The sequence below is a fragment of the Zea mays genome, chromosome 1 (assembly GCF_902167145.1).
Source record: "Zea mays cultivar B73 chromosome 1, Zm-B73-REFERENCE-NAM-5.0, whole genome shotgun sequence".
In the NCBI taxonomy this organism is placed as follows: Eukaryota; Viridiplantae; Streptophyta; class Magnoliopsida; order Poales; family Poaceae; genus Zea; species Zea mays.
The window spans coordinates 261,438,833-261,458,729 of record NC_050096.1 but is presented as its reverse complement, the minus strand read 5'-3'; the positions used below and the strand labels follow the sequence as shown (position 1 = coordinate 261,458,729).

The 19,897-nt window shown below is 42.1% G+C and overlaps 1 protein-coding gene across 2 annotated transcripts; it reads right to left on the bottom strand.

Annotated features, from left to right (window-relative positions):
• Window positions 1-1,259: 1,259 nt before the first annotated feature.
• LOC100276246 (uncharacterized) lies at window positions 1,260-4,341 on the bottom strand. 2 transcript variants are annotated; one of them, XM_035965581.1, is made up of 4 exons: window positions 3,969-4,341; window positions 2,766-2,904; window positions 1,959-2,055; window positions 1,260-1,826 (listed from the first exon to the last, which is right to left on the bottom strand). In XM_035965581.1, the coding sequence occupies exons 1-4, from the start codon at window positions 4,289-4,291 to the stop codon at window positions 1,804-1,806; spliced, it is 582 nt and encodes a 193-aa protein (XP_035821474.1). In that variant the 5' UTR covers window positions 4,292-4,341; the 3' UTR covers window positions 1,260-1,803. The 2 variants fall into 2 exon arrangements, with proteins under 2 accessions (XP_035821474.1, NP_001143553.2); NM_001150081.2 differs by having other exon boundaries at window positions 1,271-1,876; window positions 3,969-4,316.
• Window positions 4,342-19,897: the final 15,556 nt, after the last annotated feature.

The following is a 19,897-nucleotide window of genomic DNA, read 5'->3' as shown; positions in this document are numbered from 1 at the left end:
AAAACTGATTTAGTCCCTAATCTCTTAAGAGGTGACTAAAATGGACTAAATTATATTGATCCCACCGGTTGCTCTTCATTTATTTCTGTTGCCGCGGGAGGAGGTAGTGGCAGAAAAATGGTAAAGAATATTTTAATCTTCTTATAAGTAAATTAATAAGTATTGAAAATTTCTATCCTTAGAACCAAACAGGATAGAAACTACTCCCTCCGTTTCTTTTTATTTGTCGCTGGATAGTGTAATTTTGCACTATCCAGCGACAAATAAAAACAAACGGAGGGAGTAAATACTTAAAAGGACTAAACGAATCGAACAGACCCTAGGTTGTTGGACACTGGAGCAGTGAAACTGCACCGGTAGACCTTGAAGGCCTGCAACAAAATCATGTCGCCGTGAAAAAGGTCTGCACAGCTGCCTCAGTGTCTCAGTTTTACTTTACTATTCTTGCATTGTAAAGTTCTTTGACTCCGTAAAAAAAGGGGGGAAATCCTGAGAACAGATTGCTGATCACAGATAAATGAAATGGGAGAACAGTCCCCAAGAGCTCAGAATAGGGTTCTGACTTCAGTTTCATCCTGAAATGCTAAAGCTTGCTGATCAGAGATCTCGCACACATGTTATCCCACCCAGGATCTTGTTTCCAGCTAGACTGGATATGGTTATTTATAGTGTATTTGGTTTGTGGAGCTACCCTATATTTCATGAGGTGATGTATTATAAGTTCATCCCATAAATTTTGGTGAAATCAATCCACTTCTTATGTTTATACTAATTATTAGTCTATGAGAAATGTGGTGGTGATAGATTAACTCATTCTATTCACAAACCAAATAAAAAAGTGAGGAGTGAAAATAAGATAGATCACTTCATTGCTCAAACCAAACACACTCTTAGTGCTGTAAAACATATTCATGAGAGACAAAAACTGAGAGCAATTCTAAGAATACATACAGGGCTTCTGTGAGTTGACAGTGACCCTGTTTGTTTCAGCTTTTTGGAGCTTCTGACCACCAAAATCTGCTGCGGACTACCAAACGCTTAACTTTTCAGTCAGCTTTTATAAAATTCGTTTCGGTAAAAATCATTCAAAATCAACATAAACATATAATCGATTGAGTCATTGCAATAATAGGAATTCGTCACTTTTTAGATCCCGAGTCCTATGGACACCTTTATCTTTCTCCGCACATAATTCTAATGATACTCAGATTCTCTACACAACCAGATTCTCTACACAGCCAGATTTTCAGAAAAGCTGGTCAGAAAAAAGTTGAACCAAACAGGCCCAAGTATCACTTAGCAAACTTCGAGGCATGTTAATTGATAGGGCCTCGCTAATATGTCGACTGTCGAGGTTCCCTCACACTTGCATCTCAAAATACGCATAAATAAAATTACAAACTAGAAGACTCAACATATCCACATCCTACCAAACATACATCGATACAATTGAGTACGATCCCTGAGCAAAGAAACAGCCGCCCCCACCCCCAAACCACCCAAATGGCCTGGTGAATTTCTTCATTCTTGGCAGACAATGCCATGCGTCCTATTCATGCTTCCGCTAAATGCTGTACTTCTTCATCATCAAAGTAGTCAAAATCTTGGGTTTTCCAATTTTGTTTTTTTGACAGTCGACTTTTACACCTATGGCCATTCTCTGCTACTTCCAGGTCATATAATTCAAGCTGCTTTCGTACCCAAGGAGGGTCATCTGGACGAAGCCATATTTTCTCACGAGTGTCCTTGTGCTTGAAATCAGGGTAGTTGGCCCATGGTTTGGATCGTCGGTTGTCCCACCACTCATATGGGTTCGCAAAGAAGACCTGCCACAAGCGAAGCCTGCCTATACATTCATTCTCTTTTAGCATTTGAACTGACAATGTAAACAAAAGGGACTGATCAGAGACTAGTAGCTTCAATATCAAAATTGGAGAATTAAATTGGGCAAAACTTACGGGTGACAGATGTCATTGATGGTGGACTTGTTGAGTCTGCATCATTCTGAGGCTTCTTATTTTGATCAACAACATAATTCAGCTCTCTGACATAAATCTGTAAAATGGTGGGTGCCCAATTAAAAATGTAGGGAAGAGATAGTGCACTGAAAAAACACACACACTAAGAAAACTAATATCACAAAGCAACATGGAACAGGTAAACATCATGCACATATTTCAGTTTATTACCATCCAAAAAATATTACCTGTCCACAATGTTGAGGTGCCAAGACATTGAATAGATGAATTTATATGATCGTATTATGATGAAAATATGAGTAAGCAATAGGACCTATATTATGTGAATTCTGACCAAAGGCTGCACAACAGAAATTTATATGGACACATGTTCATGTCTGATCAATGGCTGCATCGGTACTAGATGTATATATGATAACATGTCCACATCTCATCAAACTATCAAGGGTGCATCAGTAATATATGTATATGACAATTTACAAAACACAATATCTACTGACATACAACACGTGGGTAGGTGGTACTAATATAGAGCCACTAGTTGTACAGTTGGTTTTTAACAGACAAGCATATATAATACTCCCTCCGTCCTAAAATAAAATTCGTTTTATCTTTTTAGTTGATTCATTCAATAATTAATGTATTTGTTTTATATATGTATCCAGATTCATCATCATCCATTTGAACATAGACATAAAATCAAAGACTAAAACGATTAATATTTTGGGGCGGAGGGAGTATATTCAGAATGGTAAAGAAAATAACAAATAGTTACAGCTATCAGACCTTATAGACAATGTGCCGTTCACCACTTGGACTGACTTTATGATAAGAGCCCAGATGACCAGATACATAAACGAGGTCATCATGCTTCAGATGCTTTAGGCCAACATTTGCCAGCTCACCATTCAGCTGCAATGTCACACTGTTCAAGTTCTTCATATTGTAAGCATAATGATATAACCCCAGTTTCATTTAGCCAAAATCACAATAAAGTTACTTGAACAAAAACATGCAAATAAATATATCGTTAGATCACCTAGCTCAAGTCCTTCATGCTGTAATTATAGTGATACAACCTAATTTTCATTCAGTAAATCAGTCCAAATAATAATAACAGTTTAACATGGTAGTAGGAAAAATAAAATTAAAAGAAGTATTATTAAATCAGGCATGCATTGTGGAGCTCCTGATTTGTTCCTGGGTATCATGAAAATGAGTTGCTTCTTAAGCTACTTTGTGGCAAATAGTGCCTACTGCCTAGTTTGCTTGATGGATTCAATTCTCTATTTGAATGGTACATTGACTTTTCTTGCACACTAAGCATGAGAAGGTTCAGTCTTAGTCAAACATAAGGCTTCCAAATTTGGAAGTACGACTTCGATTTTGTTTGGTGCGAAATTCGCCCCAAGCTATTCATGATGCACCAAAGTACTTTATACAACTATAAACATGGCGGACCTTCAGCTAAATGTTTGCTCCACTGAAGCATGGAAGATGGGATGTTACCAGAATGGAGTGAATCGCATCACAGAAAGTCCCTACTGATTCTGTTAGAACTGTGCTCAATTGTTCTTGTGGTTGTATGCCCTTTGTTTCTCATAGGGCTTAAGGCACCAAATTTTACACAAGACAAAAATATTTTAATCGAAGTATATTAACTCTACATAATGATGAAACTATATATGCGGCACACAATCGAAACATGACGTCCCACATGATATATATAAAAAGAAGGCTATGAGAATGCACCCAATTAGGGTCTGTTCGTTTTAATTACAATCCATGTGGATCAGTGGATGGGAGCAGATTGGGCGGGTTTAAATCCTTGTCAAGCCAAAATCTCTCTCAATCCCTATGGGATGGGAATAACCTAACAAGCCCTTACTAGGAAAGCCCTTACTAGGAGAGAACAAATAACTCTGCAGAAAGTGAGAGAGGAAATAACACAAGGATTGGCTGAGGGGGATCCGGAGCGAGGGACTCAACTTTATGTTGGACGAGCTCGAAGAGGGCGCGGGCGACGAGAGGGTGACGGAGAGGAAGGTGTACGCCCTGGGGACTTCAAGAAAGCTAGTGTCGATCGGCCTCACCGGTGCGGCGAGGCGACCGATGAGGCTGCACCAGTTCCAGGTGAGCCCCTTCTTGCTGACGGTAGAGGGGCGCCGCAGCATCGACATGCGGTACGCCACGCTCTCCGGCTCCCCCGAGCTACACCCACCACCTCCGCCGCCGTTGTGAAGCAGCCGACAGAACGGCGGCGGCAGCGGCGAACGCACGGCGGCGGCTCCGCCGACAAGGCGCCGCAGCATCGTATTATGTTTGGTCTGGTTTGGTGACTGACACAACGCGATGGGCTTTTCTGTCAACATCACTGGGCTTGTTGCGGGGAGCTATTTGCAATTTTGCCAATATTATTTGTGGCTCCTCAACTTGCTATCGGACTCATAAATCATATACAGATAGTCCCACAAGTTATAGAAGTAGATGACATAGTAACAAAGAGATAAATTTTAAAATGATAAAATATCAATTTTAGAGTGCGGTGTGGTGGTGGACGGACGAGGGCGCAACGACGATTGTGGACGACCACGCGACAACGGATGTGACTAGCGGTTTGGTGTAACACCTCAAAATTCTATCCTAGATACTTAATAAAATAATATAAAGATTTTGAATCCAAGTGTCTTTTATTAAGAATTTTCTCACCTCTCCTAAAAATAAATGTAGTTACAATAAAATGTCTTAATGAAAAAGGGCTTCATATGATTTAAGTTATTCCTTTGAATAATATATTTGGAGACATTCTCTAAAATGGTAGATTATCATACCACACCTTGTAAATAAATTTTCTAAAATAAATATTGTGGTGTGTATGTTTAAAAGTATTTGCATAAATCAATAAATAAACAATAAATAAAATTTGTTTACATTTTATACTGGAGTTCTAAAGTACACTTTCAATTTGACTTCATATATAAAATAGACACCATGTGTGTGGCGGCGCGCTGGTACTCGAGGATTGCTCATCGGAGTAAGGCCAAACCCCCCGGATCCGCACCTCCCCAGGGAGAACCCCGCCATCGCCCTAACCACCGGTAAGGGTGTACTTCCCCGCTTTGCCTCAGCCTACTCTTCATATTACGCACGCGGACAACCGGGATTATGGGTTGGGGCGCCATCTCAGCCATCTCCGGCGAACGTGCCAGCGTGGCCAGCCTGCGGGATGAAGGAGATGGCTTGGAGCCGTTGATTCTATTAAGGACGGTTGAGATTGCGGGGCGCGCACCGATTTGGGGTGCATCATCGACCGCGGGATGGCTGATGTGCGGTGGTGATCTGATCACGATTATTTAAAACATGGACCCTGGATCTTAAATCCAACGACTTAGCGTGCATACCGGTTCGATGTCGTTCCGATGTAATCTGGGCCCTCCATCTCAGATCACGCGGCCAGAAACATCCCATACCCCTTCGGCCTCGGTAATTTGCAAAAGAGCCCTTATGCTTCTATGTAATCAACCCGCAGTCTGGTGGCAGTGATAAAACCTTTAATATAGGTCCTGTTTTTAGCCAAAGTAACCCTGGACTTCCTGGAATGATAACCACGACCCAGAGAGTAAGTAAATCGAATAAATTAATATAGAAAATGATTTCTAGTATAGAAATGATTCTAGAATCTTGATTAATTTATAAGTAATTCATTTTAACTTCTTTTTGATCCATTCCAGTTGCATTAAACTCATATTAATATTGTTCATCATCTAATAACTTTATTTTGTTATAAAACATATGGTTGAAATCATGCTCCTAATTTGTTTTATGTCTAACTCCTAAATCTTCAGAAAATTATAACTCCTTAACCGTAACTCCGATTTTAGTGGTTCTCGAACCTACATTCTCGTAGCAGTGCATATAGTATTCTTACGCTATTTGTTCTTATGTTTGGTGTAATGTTATTTTTATGTACTTCCTGACTATTTGTATGTATTGCTACGAATAGAAGTGAGGTCACCAGAAATCTGAAGACCAACTTGGTGAGGTACCTGGAGTTTCAAGGCTAAGGCAAGTTATGCCCTTGATCACTCTTCTTTACCTAATAATGTTCTTTGTTAATCACCGTGACATGATCAGGTTAATTTGATGGGACCTAATAGATTTCCCTAGTTTTGTTTACCCCACCCCTTGCAGACAAATGAACTATTGGGTATACTTGCTATTGCTTTACCAGGTATTGGGATTAATGTTACATTTGAGTTATGATCATGTTCCAGTTATGTTGTTGTTTTAATTATTGTTCATGACAAGATCATTGTTTTAATTGGAACATGGAGCTTAACTTGAGATAATCGTGCTACCACAATGGTCGAATGGGACGCCCTTGACTGACTAATTAGGAAAGCTAATGGATGACTACCTTACCCGAAAGGGGCAAGGGCGGTAGAGGAGTTGTGGTATATGGAGGTTCTCGGGTCGATCATGTTGCGATGACTTTTTTAGACGAGGGATTCCTATATGCCCTTCTCAGAAACCGTAGCGGGTTTTCTGAAGCTAGTGGAACTTTGTAAACGCCTCGTAGTGCTACCCTGCCTCGTCTCCTCGGCAGAGATGAATGGGAAGTCGCGGTCCCTTGGCAAATGGGTAACACGACTTGTGGGTAAAGGGCACAACCTCTGCAGAGTGTAAAACTGGTATATCAGTCGTGCTCACGGTCAAGAGCGACTCAAGACTCTCGCACGATTAACTTATGGAACTAAACTTAATCTGTCATATGCATTTCATTGTGGGTGTTTGAAAGGGAAATGGCCTCAACATTTCCTATAATCGATTTTGGTATTTGACGATCATCACAAACCTTATGGACTAACTAGTTTACCCAGTTGATCATTTGTCAGGTGGATAAGTTCATATACAACAATTTTAAGTCGACTGTGATGAGGCCACCCAAATAATGCATTTTAATTACTAAGCAACTTCTATACTCATCGCCTCCTTGTATCGAGAGGAGTATAATAAGGTGCAAGGGTTGAAAAATGCCAAAGAAATTTGGGATGTCCTCAAAACGGCGCATGAAGGGGACTAGGTGACCAAAATCACTAAGCGCAAGACGATCGAGGGAGAGCTCGGTCGATTCGTCCTCAACAAAGGAGAGGAGCCACAAGCGATGTACAACCGGCTCAAAATAATGGTCAACCAAGTGCGCAACCTCAGGAGCACCTTCGACCGTGGGGCATTACATGCGTGTATGATAATGATGTATTCATAAGTAATAGTGAACCGACTGAACTTATCTTCCAATAATCATGCCGACTTATCTTTATTTGGTTCCGACGTCCAAGGGTGTCGCGCGAGAGAATCAGATTAGAGCTGTGGATAACGCTTAGATCCCACGAGCCGCCTGGGCCCGCGTCCGCTTATTCCCTGCATCGGCCCATTCTGCCAGCAGTTCTCCCCTGGCCCATGAAGGGACGGCCTTGCGAGACAACAGGCCCAAAGCCTTTCGCAAGGCCTTCTAGCCTTCTAGTGGACCCGGGGGATATCTGTCCCCCACAAGCCCCCAATCTTTGAGTTGATTTTGAAATAATCGACCTAAAGATTCTAGGTCTAGCTTGCGATTTTGATTTTCATTTTAGTGATGGACGCTTTGAATGTGCACCTGTTGAACGTTGCTTCTGAACTCTGAGTGACTCAGTAAAAAACAATCTTCTATTGCCCTCCTTTGGTACATTCAACGATCTTCATCTTATGCCTCAGAAATTGGTGCTTTGTCGTCAGCTCATGCTTTAGAGATCAGCATTCTGTCTTTTGGAGTTAAGGATTTATTGGACGCACCGGAGGTGCACCCAATGGGTGTAGCCCCCGAGCTTTGAGTGGATTGTTGAAAATAATCCACTCAAAGATCTTCATCTTATGCTTTAGGGATCAACATTTTATCTTCGTCTCATGCTTTAGAAATCAGCACTTTATCTTCGTCTCATGCTTTAGAAATCAGCATTTTATCTTCATCTCATGCTTTAGAAATCAGCATTTTATCTTCATCTCCTGCTTTTGCGAATTCAAACCACGTGGTCTGCCCATGCCTTGTTAGGTTTGAAATTTATTTGATCGGCGACAGATTGGACGTCTGGTAGATGGCTCTTGGCTGGTCTTCACTTCGCTTTGTGCTTCAATGCTTCTGCTAACTAGACTTACAGTTCAGTAGCTATATTTGGCTTTCCTTTGATCTCTATCGATATCTTCCTTCTGTCTCAATACATTCATTATGTATACTGTATGGATGTGACTTGTTCAGAAAATCTATTGAAAATTCATGGCCGTCCCCATAATGGGTGTGACCAAGGGACGTTGTAGCATCCCAAAAATTCAAATCTTGAAATTTTCTCAAACTCGCTCTAAATTCAAAATGAATTTCAAATTTCATTTCAAAATGTTTGTTTGCAAGTTGATATCAACAAATAAAATATAGTTGTTGGGACTATGCTTCGTCGCCGAAGGTCTTGTAGGAAGAAGCAGTTTTTGGCTGAAGCTGTTCGTATGAGATGACCGAAGGTTCCTCTTCATGAAGCTTCGGAATTTACAAACCGACATAAAAGTAGAATGACCTTTTAGTCCATAAATGTTTGAGTCACCATTGTAATCCCTTATGAGGGACATAATTGTAATTCCTCACAGGCTACGCCCTGTGTCTATAAATAGGTGAACAGTACCTCTGAACTGTTCACGCAATCCTGTAATCACTGGCACATTACGCTGGAATTATTGCTTTCTGCTAAGACGAAGGTATAAATGTACCTAAATATTATGTTTCAATATTTAGGTTTACATAATCAAATATATGTGAATATTGTTATTCATTTTCAGCATGTCTTTCTATAATGCCTTATGTTTTACATTTTACTTCATATTGTTTTTCAAGTCTGATCACGAAGGTATGACCTTCGTGATATTTTGTTTATGGCCTTCGTCCGAAGCTCATTAAATCCTTGGGGATATAATGCTTCCGCGGACGAAGGACATTAATATTTAATATTTTATGTTGCCTTATTCTTAATTCATAGCATTTGAGAACAAGTCCCCAACATTGGCGCCCACCTCCGGTGAACTCACTTCCACTTTTTTGAGCTGATGGCTTCGTTCAATGATCGAGCTGGAGCTGCTTCGGCTCCGAAGCTGGTGCTCCCGATAACAGGTGGTTCGTGCTCAGAACCAGCCAACAAAAAGCAAAAGAAAGAGGCGCAGAGAAGGGTACAACATGTTGGAGTGCAGGGACCCTTCATCAAGTCAAGGTGGTCCCACATACCAATCACCTTCTCCCAGGAGGACCTTCAGCTCAAGGATTTTCCTCATAACGATGCTATGGTTATTTCTTGCGTTATCAAAGGGTTTCTGGTCCATAATGTCTTGGTTGATACAGGCAGTGCAGCTGATATCATATTTGCTAAGGCCTTCAGGCAAATGCAAGAGCCAGAAGATAAGATTCATGATGCTACACACCCTCTCTGTGGCTTCGGAGGAAGACAGATTGTAGCACTGGGCAAGATCACCATGCCAGTGACCTTCAGATTCATCAACAACACCAGAACTGAGCAAGTTGTGTTTGACATTGTTGACATGGAATACCCTTACAATGCAATTATTGGTCGTGGCACCCTCAATGCTTTCGAAGCAATTCTTCATCCTGCTTACCTTTGCATGAAGATACCTTCGGATCAGGGACCCATTGCTATTCATGGGAGTCAGGAAGCTGCCAGAAGGGCTGAGGGAAACTGGACTGACTCAAAAGCAATCCATAACATAGATGGAGCTGAAGCGTGTGAACAGTACAAATTCAGAAGGGAGAAAGCAGCTTCAGCAGATCAGCCGAAGCCCATGCTCTTATGTGAGGACATAGCAGAGCAGAGGGTGCTGTTGGGCTCTCAATTATCCGAAGAACAGGAGAAAACCTTGATAAGGTTTTTGTTCAACAACAAAGATGTTTTTGCATGGTCAGCCAATGATCTTTGCGGAGTTAACAGGGATGTTATTGAACACTCGCTCAATGTTGACCCATCCTTCAGACCTAGAAAGCAGAGGCTTCGGAAAATGTCTGATGACAAGGCCGAAGGTGCTCGTAATGAAGTCAAAAGACTCCTCAGTGCAGGAGTTATCAGAGAAGTAAAGTACCCAGAATGGCTAGCTAACACTGTTATGGTAAAAAAGGCCAATGGCAAATGGCGAATGTGTATCGATTTTACAGATCTCAACAAGGCCTGTCCGAAGGACGAATTCCCTTTGCCAAGGATAGACTCCTTAGTTGATGCAGCAGCTTCGTCAGAGCTTATGAGTCTTCTCGATTGTTATTCAGGCTATCATCAAATTTGGATGAAGAAGGAGGATGAGCCAAAGACCAGTTTCATAACCCCTAGTGGAACATATTGTTACCTTCGGATGCCTGAGGGGCTCAAGAACGCTGGAGGAAGTTTCAGCAGAATGACTGCGAAGGTTCTCCAGTCTCAGATAGGCAGAAATGTGCTAACTTATGTTGATGACATCATTGTAAAAAGCACGAAACAGGAAAATCACATTGCTGATTTGCAGGAGACCTTCGCCAGTTTTAGACAAGCTGGCCTAAAGTTGAATCCAGAAAAATGTGTCTTCGGAGTAAAGAAGGGGAAATTTCTTGGATGCTTGGTTTCAACAAAGGGAATTGAAGCTAATCCAAGTAAAATTGAAGCTATACTTCGAATGGAGCCACCAACTACAAAAAGGGGGCCCAAAGATTGATAGGGAGGCTGACATCTCTTAATAGATTTATATCTAGATCAGCAGAAAGAAATTTACCATTCTTCGAAGTGCTGAAATCAGCCAAAGTCTTTCAATGGGGACCAAGCCAACAAAAAGCCTTCGAGGAACTGAAGCAATATTTGATAGATTTAACAACATTAACTCCACCAACGCCAGGGGCTCCTTTGTTATTATATGTGGCAGCTTCGCACTCAGCGGTAAGTGCAGCACTTGTTCAGGAGAAGCTTGATGGCCAAGTCAAGAAGCAGGTCCCAGTGTATTTTGTATCTGAAGTTCTTAGTATACCAAAGAAAAACTATACAGAATTGGAGAAGGTGTTATATGCTGTTTTGATGGCATCCAGGAAGCTTCGGCATTACTTTCAAGCATACAATATTGTTGTTCCTTCTTCGCAGCCGTTGAAGGATATTATGAGAAATAGAGAAGCTACTGGGCGGATTGGAAAATGGGCTGCAGAGCTCAATGAATTTTGCATTGATTATGTGCATAGATCTTCGATCCAGTCTCAAGCGTTGGCAGATTTTATCGCCGATTGGACGCCAGGGGCTCAGGATGAAGAAACAAATAAAGATGCCGAAGTATGGACAGTGTTTTGCGATGGGTCTTGGGGAACCTTCGGAGCAGGAGCAGCCGCTGTGTTGGTCTCACCATCCAAAGTTAAAACTTGTTATGCGGCAAGACTCGATTTTAGTTGTACAAACAATATTACTGAGTACGAAGCCCTGCTTTTGGGTCTTCAGAAGTTAAAAGCAATGGGAATCAGAAGGGCCATTCTTAAAACTGATTCCCAGGTTGTTTCGGGTCATATCGACAAGAGTTGCAAGGCTAAAGATCCGAAGCTTGAAAAATATCTAGACACGGTCCGAAAAGTCGAAGCTTCCTTCGAAGGATTTTCTGTCAAAAATATCCCTCGAGGACAAAATGAGCATGCTGATTTGCTAGCTAAGTCAGCAGCACAGGGGCAGCCCTTACCTTCGGATGTGTTCTTCGAAACAATAAAAGCACCTTCAGTGGAACTTCTTGAAAGAGCAGTCCTCAATATATCTCCTGTTTATAGCGAAGACTGGAGAACTGAGATCATCTCTTACCTTCAGGGTAAATTCCTTTCAGATGACGAAACTTATAACAGGAGGATAGAGGCAAGAGCTCGTCCATATGTCATGATAGAAGGGGAGTTGTACAAGCATGGAGTTTGTGCTCCACTACTCAAGTGTTTATCTAGAACCGAAGGCATAGAATTGATGAAAGAAATACATGCAGGCATGTGTGGATCTCACATTGGATCTAGGCCGTTACTTGGAAAAGTTTTCCGCCAAGGGTTTTATTGGCCGAAGGCAGCTTCGGATGCAGCGGAATTAGTTCAAAAGTGCGAAGGTTGTCAGAAATGTGCAAGAGATCAAAAACAACCTTCGTCCTTAACCCAGCTCATACAACCCATCTGGCCATTGCAAAGGTGGGGCCTTGACTTGTTAGGTCCGTTACCACCGGCCCAAGGGAACTTAAGATATGTTGTAGTGGCTGTGGAATATTTTTCTAAATGGATTGAGGCAAAGCCTTTAGCCACAATAACTTCGGCCACCATTCAAAAGTTTTTCTGGCAGAATATTGTTTGTCGTTTCGGGGTTCCAAAGGCCATCACTATAGATAATGGAACACAGTTCGACTCCGAAGCTTTCAGAGATTTCTGTGATCAAATTGGTATGAAGATCCATTTTGCATCAGTCAGGCATCCGGAGTCAAATGGACTCGTTGAAAGAGCCAATGGCATTATAATAACAGGAATAATGAAGTTAATCTTCAATCAACCCAGGGGAAAGTGGCCAGATCAATTAATCAAAGTGGTATGGAGCCACAACACAACAATATCAAGGTCAACAGGCTTTACTCCATTCAAACTATTGTTTGGTGACGAAGCAATAACTCCGGAGGAAGCCAAAACTAGATCAATAAGAGTAGTAGCTTCGGCAGAATCAGATTCTGAAGCTGTTTATTCTGTGGAAAAAGATGCTATAGAAGGGATCAGGCTTCAAGCTGTGGAGAACATCAATAAGTATCAAGCCGAAACAATCAAATGGCATGATAGAAAGGTTCGGCTAAAGAATATTGAGCCAGGACATTTGGTGCTTCGGCGAGTGGCTAACCCAGATACAGTGGGCAAGTTGCAGTTGAAATGGGAGGGACCTTTTTTGGTAGCATCTTCGTCAAGACCCGGTTCATACAGATTGAAGGATATGGACGACAACGACATTCCTAGATCTTGGAATGCGGATGAGCTTCGGCGATATTATGTGTAACTTGATGTAATTTTTTATATTTTTTCTTTCATGGCACCCTTTTCCTTTCTGAAGGGGGAGAAAGGTTTTTAATGGGGCCATCATATGTAATTTCCTTTTTTAGTTCTATAAGAGCAAAATCCCCCAAGGATGTAAATGCAAAAGCTGAGAACGCACCATCGAGTGTCGAAAAGTAAAAGGCGAAGAAGCTCCAAAGTCGTTCCTAAGGGAATGCAGAGCTTACAGCGAAAAGTCAACGCTGATTCCGCCGAAAGTAAAAGGCGAAGAAGCTCCAAAGTCGTTCCTAAGGGAATGCAGAGCTTACAGCGAAAAGTCAACGCTGATTCCGCCGAAAGTAAAAGGCGAAGAAGCTCCAAAGTCGTTCCTAAGGGAATGCAGAGCTTACAGCGAAAAGTTAGCGCTGATATGTGTTTGTTTCTAAGGAAATAATGGCTGTGATTATGGCTTCAGATATGTGTTTGGACATTCGTTTGCACATCACATTACATCATAACATTTGCATTCATAAACATTCATCCAGGCATATGTAGGATAACCATCATCATAGCATAAGTGGTTGCTTCGGCAGAAAGAAAAAACTGTCTTTTGTACTTCTTCGTGTACGAAAAGAAGAGCTTCGGAAGAAAGGGAAATGTTGTTTTTTATGCTTCGCTGTGTACGAAAAGAAGGGAAGGTGTTTTTTCGCTTTCGGTTCAAAAAGATAATTTCGTCCACATCAAAGCACCTCTCATACATTAATGGAAGGGTAAGAGCATATTACAAGGTATGAACAGAAATCATTAAAGACAAGTTTAGTCACATTTACAAAAGTTATCTCAAAAGTTTCTTGAGTCTGTCTACAGTCTACTCCTATTTAATCTTCAAGGGACCTCAGCTTCGGCGTCATTCTCTTTAACCATCGGCCTCGGCTTCGTCATCCTACATGAATTAAGTTGTTGTAAGTCAAAATCGAGCTTGAAGGAAGAGGTAAGCACAAGGTATGATTTCTTACTGGTTCAAGATGACTCCGAGCTTCGTCTCCAGCCTTTTCTCGCCCGCCTTTTGTCCATATCATCTTTACAAATCTATTAGAAATGCTTCGGGCGAGATCAGGGATGTCATCTAGAATTGATGGTGATAAAGTGAAATTGGGCCTATTGACAATTTTTCCATGATCGCAGCCAGCTTTTAGGAAAGCTGCAGCAGTGCCCCGAGAAGCTACCCAGGCGCAGAAGTCACCGTGCCCGGCTATAACTTCGTCAAGCTCATCAATTTCACCCTCAATATGTTCGAAGGTCTTTGGTAAATCTTCAGCTGACGGGGTGAATTTCTCACTGCTAGCTCCAACTGAGTGGAAAAGTTTTCTCAGTCGTTGAATACATTTGTTGCTAAATTCCAAACATTTGTCTTGAAGGCCCGCCAATAGTTTTTTCAAATCTGAATTTTGTTGGACTTCGGCTTCAAGTTTTGCATTAAGTTTTTGCTTTTCTTGTTCAAACTGTTCAGATTGGCAGAGAAGCTTCGTGTTCAGTTCTGTTATTTTAGCTTCGGCTTCCGCCAATAAGCCTTCGGTTGCTTGAAGCTCGAAGTTCTTCTTTTCAATAGTAGCTGATTGCTCTTTTATTTTGCCTTCTAAATTTTCAATTATAACCTCGTGTTTCTTGTCTTCCAGATCTTGCTGCATTTTCAAAGCTTTGCTCAACAGCATACTCTGCACGAAAACAACCTTCGTTAGACATGTCTTCATTATTAAAAACAATAAAAGTCAAGGGAAAAGTAGTTCACCTTGAAATTGGAATAAAATAAACTACCAACGATATGTTGTCGTCGGTAGCGGCTAATGTCCGTTTCTAGCTTCGGAAAGCCGATACTCTTTGACAGAGTACCGATAACCTTAGCTCCAGTTTGATCCCGGATACAGTCTAATTTTTCATCATCAATACCTCCGAAGAGGAGTGCTCCTGGTTTATATCCGCAAGATTTGGCATACTCTTTAAGCTCTTCTATTTCGGTTTTTGACAATTTTTCTCCAACTAAATTTTGAAACATGAAGGCCTCGTCCTCTGAAGCTTCGTCAGCAATTTCCTTTTCTTTCCCCGACACTGCGGCCATGGCCTCTTCGGCGGCAGTAGTAACTTCTTCTGTGGCCATGTCTAGCAGCATTTTGTCGATGTGTTCGATTGTGCTTTCCAAGTTCAAATCTTCAATTGAGGTAGCTTCGGCAGCCGCGACCTCCGAAGGTGTGATTTCAATATTTGTTATTTCCTCAGCCGCCGGTATCTTCTCAGGTGAAGCTCTCGGTGGTGTCTTGTCAATGACCTCTGTCACAGCGATGATTCTTTGTCTCTTTGCTTTAGTCGTTTTCTTCGTTTTTTCGGGCTCCTTTTCCTTCTGAAAAAACTTTGTCAGTTGAGGCCCCAATGGACTTAGCTTCGCAGGCAGGGATTCTGTCATTACCTTCAAAATTTCCTCCACGTCAGTGGCAGAGTGTGATGCGGGAGTTTCTTCTTCGTCGGATACTTTTTGCTTCGGAGAAGACACTTTCCTCTTCTTCGGAATTTTCTTCTTTGATGGTTCTTTCTCATCTTCATTTAAGGCTTCGGTTATCCTTTTCCTTTTCCGGCCTCCGACACCTTTATTCAGATTTTCGTAGTCAGGGTATTCAAAACCCAAGGCGTCCAGCACTCGATTCAGTCTTCGCTTCGGACGGGTGCCGAAGGCCGCAGTCATCAACTGATCTTCTTTTTTGGAGTAATTGCCAAGTATTTCATTGCACATTATTTCAATTGTTTCCAACCACTCTTGGCAAGGTGTTTTAAAGTATTTCTTAAACTTGTAATAGTAAGGTAACCGCACAAGTTCCCCTTCTTTCTTCTCCCCCTCTAGCTTCGGCATTTCCCATTCTTTTAAACTAGGAAAAACTCTGAAAGCCAAAAACTCCTGAACCAGGTCTCTTGTACTGATATGTTCTGCAATAATTCTGAATTCATCCAACGCTTGTTGGGTTGGACCTTCTGGTGTCATGTTGCAACGAGGTCGGGTTTCTCCGAAGATTAGTTCAAGAGGACTTTGCACAAGCTTCTCCTTGTCGTCATCAACCTTGACATAGAACCACTCCGACTTCCAGCCTGCTGCCCATTTGCTTCGGTAGCTGATTACAGGGAACTTTGTGGTTTTCTGATAAGCAAAATTATAGCAACCAAAATTGTCATGCAATCCATCTTTTCTAGCCTTCGTCTGATAGTGCAGCTCGTGAACTCGACAAAAGTTGTCCGCAAACGGCTCCACCGCTTGGCTTCGGAGGGCCCAGATGTAAACACTAAGCCTAACGATAGCGTTAGGAGTCAACTGATGAAAGTAGATACCAAACCTCTTCAGTACCTCTGCAATAATCCCATGTAGGGGGAATCTTAATCCAGCCTTTAGAAAGCTCTTGAAAATGACTATTTCATCCTTCTCCGGCTTTGGGGTAGTTTCTTCCCCCCCCCGAAGCGTAGTAGCTTCTTCTGACTTTCACTGAAATAACCCGACTTTACCATCTTGGAGAGATCAGCCTTTGAAACAGTAGACTTTCCGAAGTCCAAGTGGCTGGGTTTACTTGGCATGGCAATACGATAATCATCTTCGGGATCAGTTTCCTCAATGTTTTCTTCTTCTGCTTCGGCAGTTGTTTGTTCTGCTTGTTCTGCATCAGCACTGGGGATTTTTTCCGAAGTTACCAGCCCGGATCGTTGCATCGCTTCGGAGATGGGAATAGTCTCCAAACCTTCAGCTTCGCCTCCCTCACGCTCAACCCTAGCGGTAGAACGCACTCTGGCCATTTAATTCTGAATTTGTGGGAATTAAATACTTCTTCTTCCGAAGTTTTTTCTTCTGACGAAGCAGGCTTCAAGCTGGAGCTTCGTTCGATTCCGAGAGTCAAGCTTCGGCTATGGTTAAAAATTTTGGCAGCAAAACAGTGCAAATAGCAATGAATGCTGTGGTAACTTCACACCTACTCGTCTGTTTATATAGTACTGCAGGTAAGAAGGCGAAGCGCCAGGATTTTTACACCAGGCGGACAGCCGCTTGCACTCGCTGCACGGTGGACCGCAGAGACCAAACAGTAACTCTGCAAGGTGGGACCGCTATGCGCTGGGAAATTGAATCGTTTCTCGACAACGAGCTCAGGGAAGGTGTTTTTTGGGCCTTCGGCTTCCTAAAGCTTAGGAGACTTTTTTCACGGATCAAGCTCGTTACGAAAAACGATCTAGCACCGCGAAAGGGGCTACTGTTGGGACTATGCTTTGTCGCCGAAGGTCTTGTAGGAAGAAGCAGTTTTCGGCTGAAGCTGTTCGTATGAGATGACCGAAGGTTCCTCTTCATGAAGCTTCGGAATTTACAAACCGACATAAAAGTAGAATGACCTTTTAGTCCATAAATGTTTGAGTCACCGTTGTAATCCCTTATGAGGGACATAATTGTAATTCCTCACAGGCTACGCCCTGTGTCTATAAATAGGTGAACAGTACCTCTGAACTGTTCACGCAATCCTGTAATCACTGGCACATTACGCTGGAATTATTGCTTTCTGCTAAGACGAAGGTATAAATGTACCTAAATATTATGTTTCAATAATTAGGTTGACATAATCAAATATATGTGAATATTGTTATTCATTTTCAGCATGTCTTTCTATAATGCCTTATGTTTTACATTTTACTTCATATTGTTTTTCAAGTCTGATCACGAAGGTATGACCTTCGTGATATTTTGTTTATGGCCTTCGTCCGAAGCTCATTAAATCCTTGGGGATATAATGCTTCCGCGGACGAAGGACATTAATATTTAATATTTTATGTTGCCTTGTTCTTAATTCATAGCATTTGAGAACAAGTCCCCAACAATAGTGGTCTATATTCTCTCCAAAATCCTCCTCAAAATATCCTACAAATATTTCCCCAATGATCCCCTTCAAATTCTTTTCAGAAATACTGCCCAAATACTCAACCGATAATTCTCCAAGTATTTTCTTCCTAAGAAATACCTTCAAAATCATTTTTCAAGTCCCTACAAATATTTTCTTCATAACTTTCCTCATGCTCATACGTATACGTATGCCTCCGGTGTCATACGGTGAGCTCTACAAGCTAATTACACTCATATAAGACAAATCCATGCTAATCTCCCACTAATCCTCTCATCCTCCCACTAATCCTCTCATCCCTCCCCCTAATCCCCCCACCATGGCTATAAATAGAGGGGCAAGGGCCTCCTCTCATCCCACCCCAAGCCATTTCATGGCAATTCCCTCCCCCCCACACGCCCACTCCCACCCCACCTCCTACACAAGCACCCACTAGCACAAGGATCGTTCAGTCGTTCTTCGATCGTTCGTCCCCCTGTTCTTAGTTTGTTCGTTCGTTCGTCCGATCGTTCGATCGTTCGTCCGATCGTTCATGGTTCGTTCGTCCGATCGTCCGATCGTTCGTCCGTTCGTTCGTCCAAATAATCTTTTTCCTGCCGTTATGCTGCCGAAATTCCGATCGTTCGTTCGTTCGATCATTCGATCGTTCGTCGTTCGTTTATAGTTCCTATTCATCGTTCGTTTATTGTCACTATTTACCGTTCATCGTTCGTTCATACGAACTATTCACCATTACTATTCACCGTTACTATTCATCGATCATCCGATCACCCCAAATTTCAACTACTCATCCATCGTGCTGTCCAGTCCACCTAAGACCAGCCAGACCCATATTCCAGTCATACGAACTCCGGTGACTGATTTTCATTCCAGTAGGGAACTTCCTATCTGGTCACCCATCCTAGATTTCTCCAAGTTGAGCACGCTTAACTTTAGGATTCTTTCAAGCCAGACTTCCAAAAAGAAAGGCGAACCATGTTTGTAGGGATACGTCTTCAATCCTATAAAACCTGTCCCAAGATACCACAGCCCACTCGGACCAGAATACCACAACATTCCAGCTATTTGGGTCCCGCCTCACTGCTATCTGATGTGACACAGTAGGTAGGAACAGTTTCCACCAACATAAACCTCTGCCCAAGAAAAGCCCAAAAATAATTCCTCGCACCCCGCTCAAAAATACATTTGTATTTTTGTTTTTCCAAATATCTCTAAATATTCAAATTCTAGAATATTCCAAGAATATTCCTTTCCTTTTCTTTTCTTTTTCTCCCTGTGATTATAAAATCCAAAACTCCTCCATCCAAACTCAGATTTCAGTCATTCTTGTTTCTAAAATTCTTGTCAAACTATTCCCTATCCAACCATGTCATCCCTTAAGCATGGTTCATATTCCAGAAAACTCCCAAAATACTCTTGTCCCATATTCTGCCTATAACTCTCCTGTTCATATTAAGTCAGACGATTCATTCGTCACTATTCTCACCAACAGTGAACTTCATTGTGCTACACCACATACACCCAACTATAAATACACCCAGCTACCCTCTCCCACTCCACACACTCAACACCCTCAGCCAAGGCAAACACCCCACCCACTCAGTTACTCCGCTCTGCCGGCTACACGCATAGTGTCGCTTCGTCTCCAGTCCACCCTCCTGGTAAGCACCTTCGCTCCACCACCAGCAGAATCTCAACACCACATGACATAGATTCTACTCACGACTCTACCCATCCATATATTGCTATTCTGACCACTATACTAAATATTTGTTGGTATACTTGTTGGTTTGTATGTTTGCTTGTTCATGTTGCATAGTTATCGGAGCGTTCGTGCCATCTCGTGGAGGCCAGATCTGCAAGTCTACGCCAGGCAGTGGAGCTAGAAGCCAGTTCCGCGAGCTCCTCTTCCCCCTTCGCCGGATAAGCACGGCAAGCTCACTGGATCCCTTTAA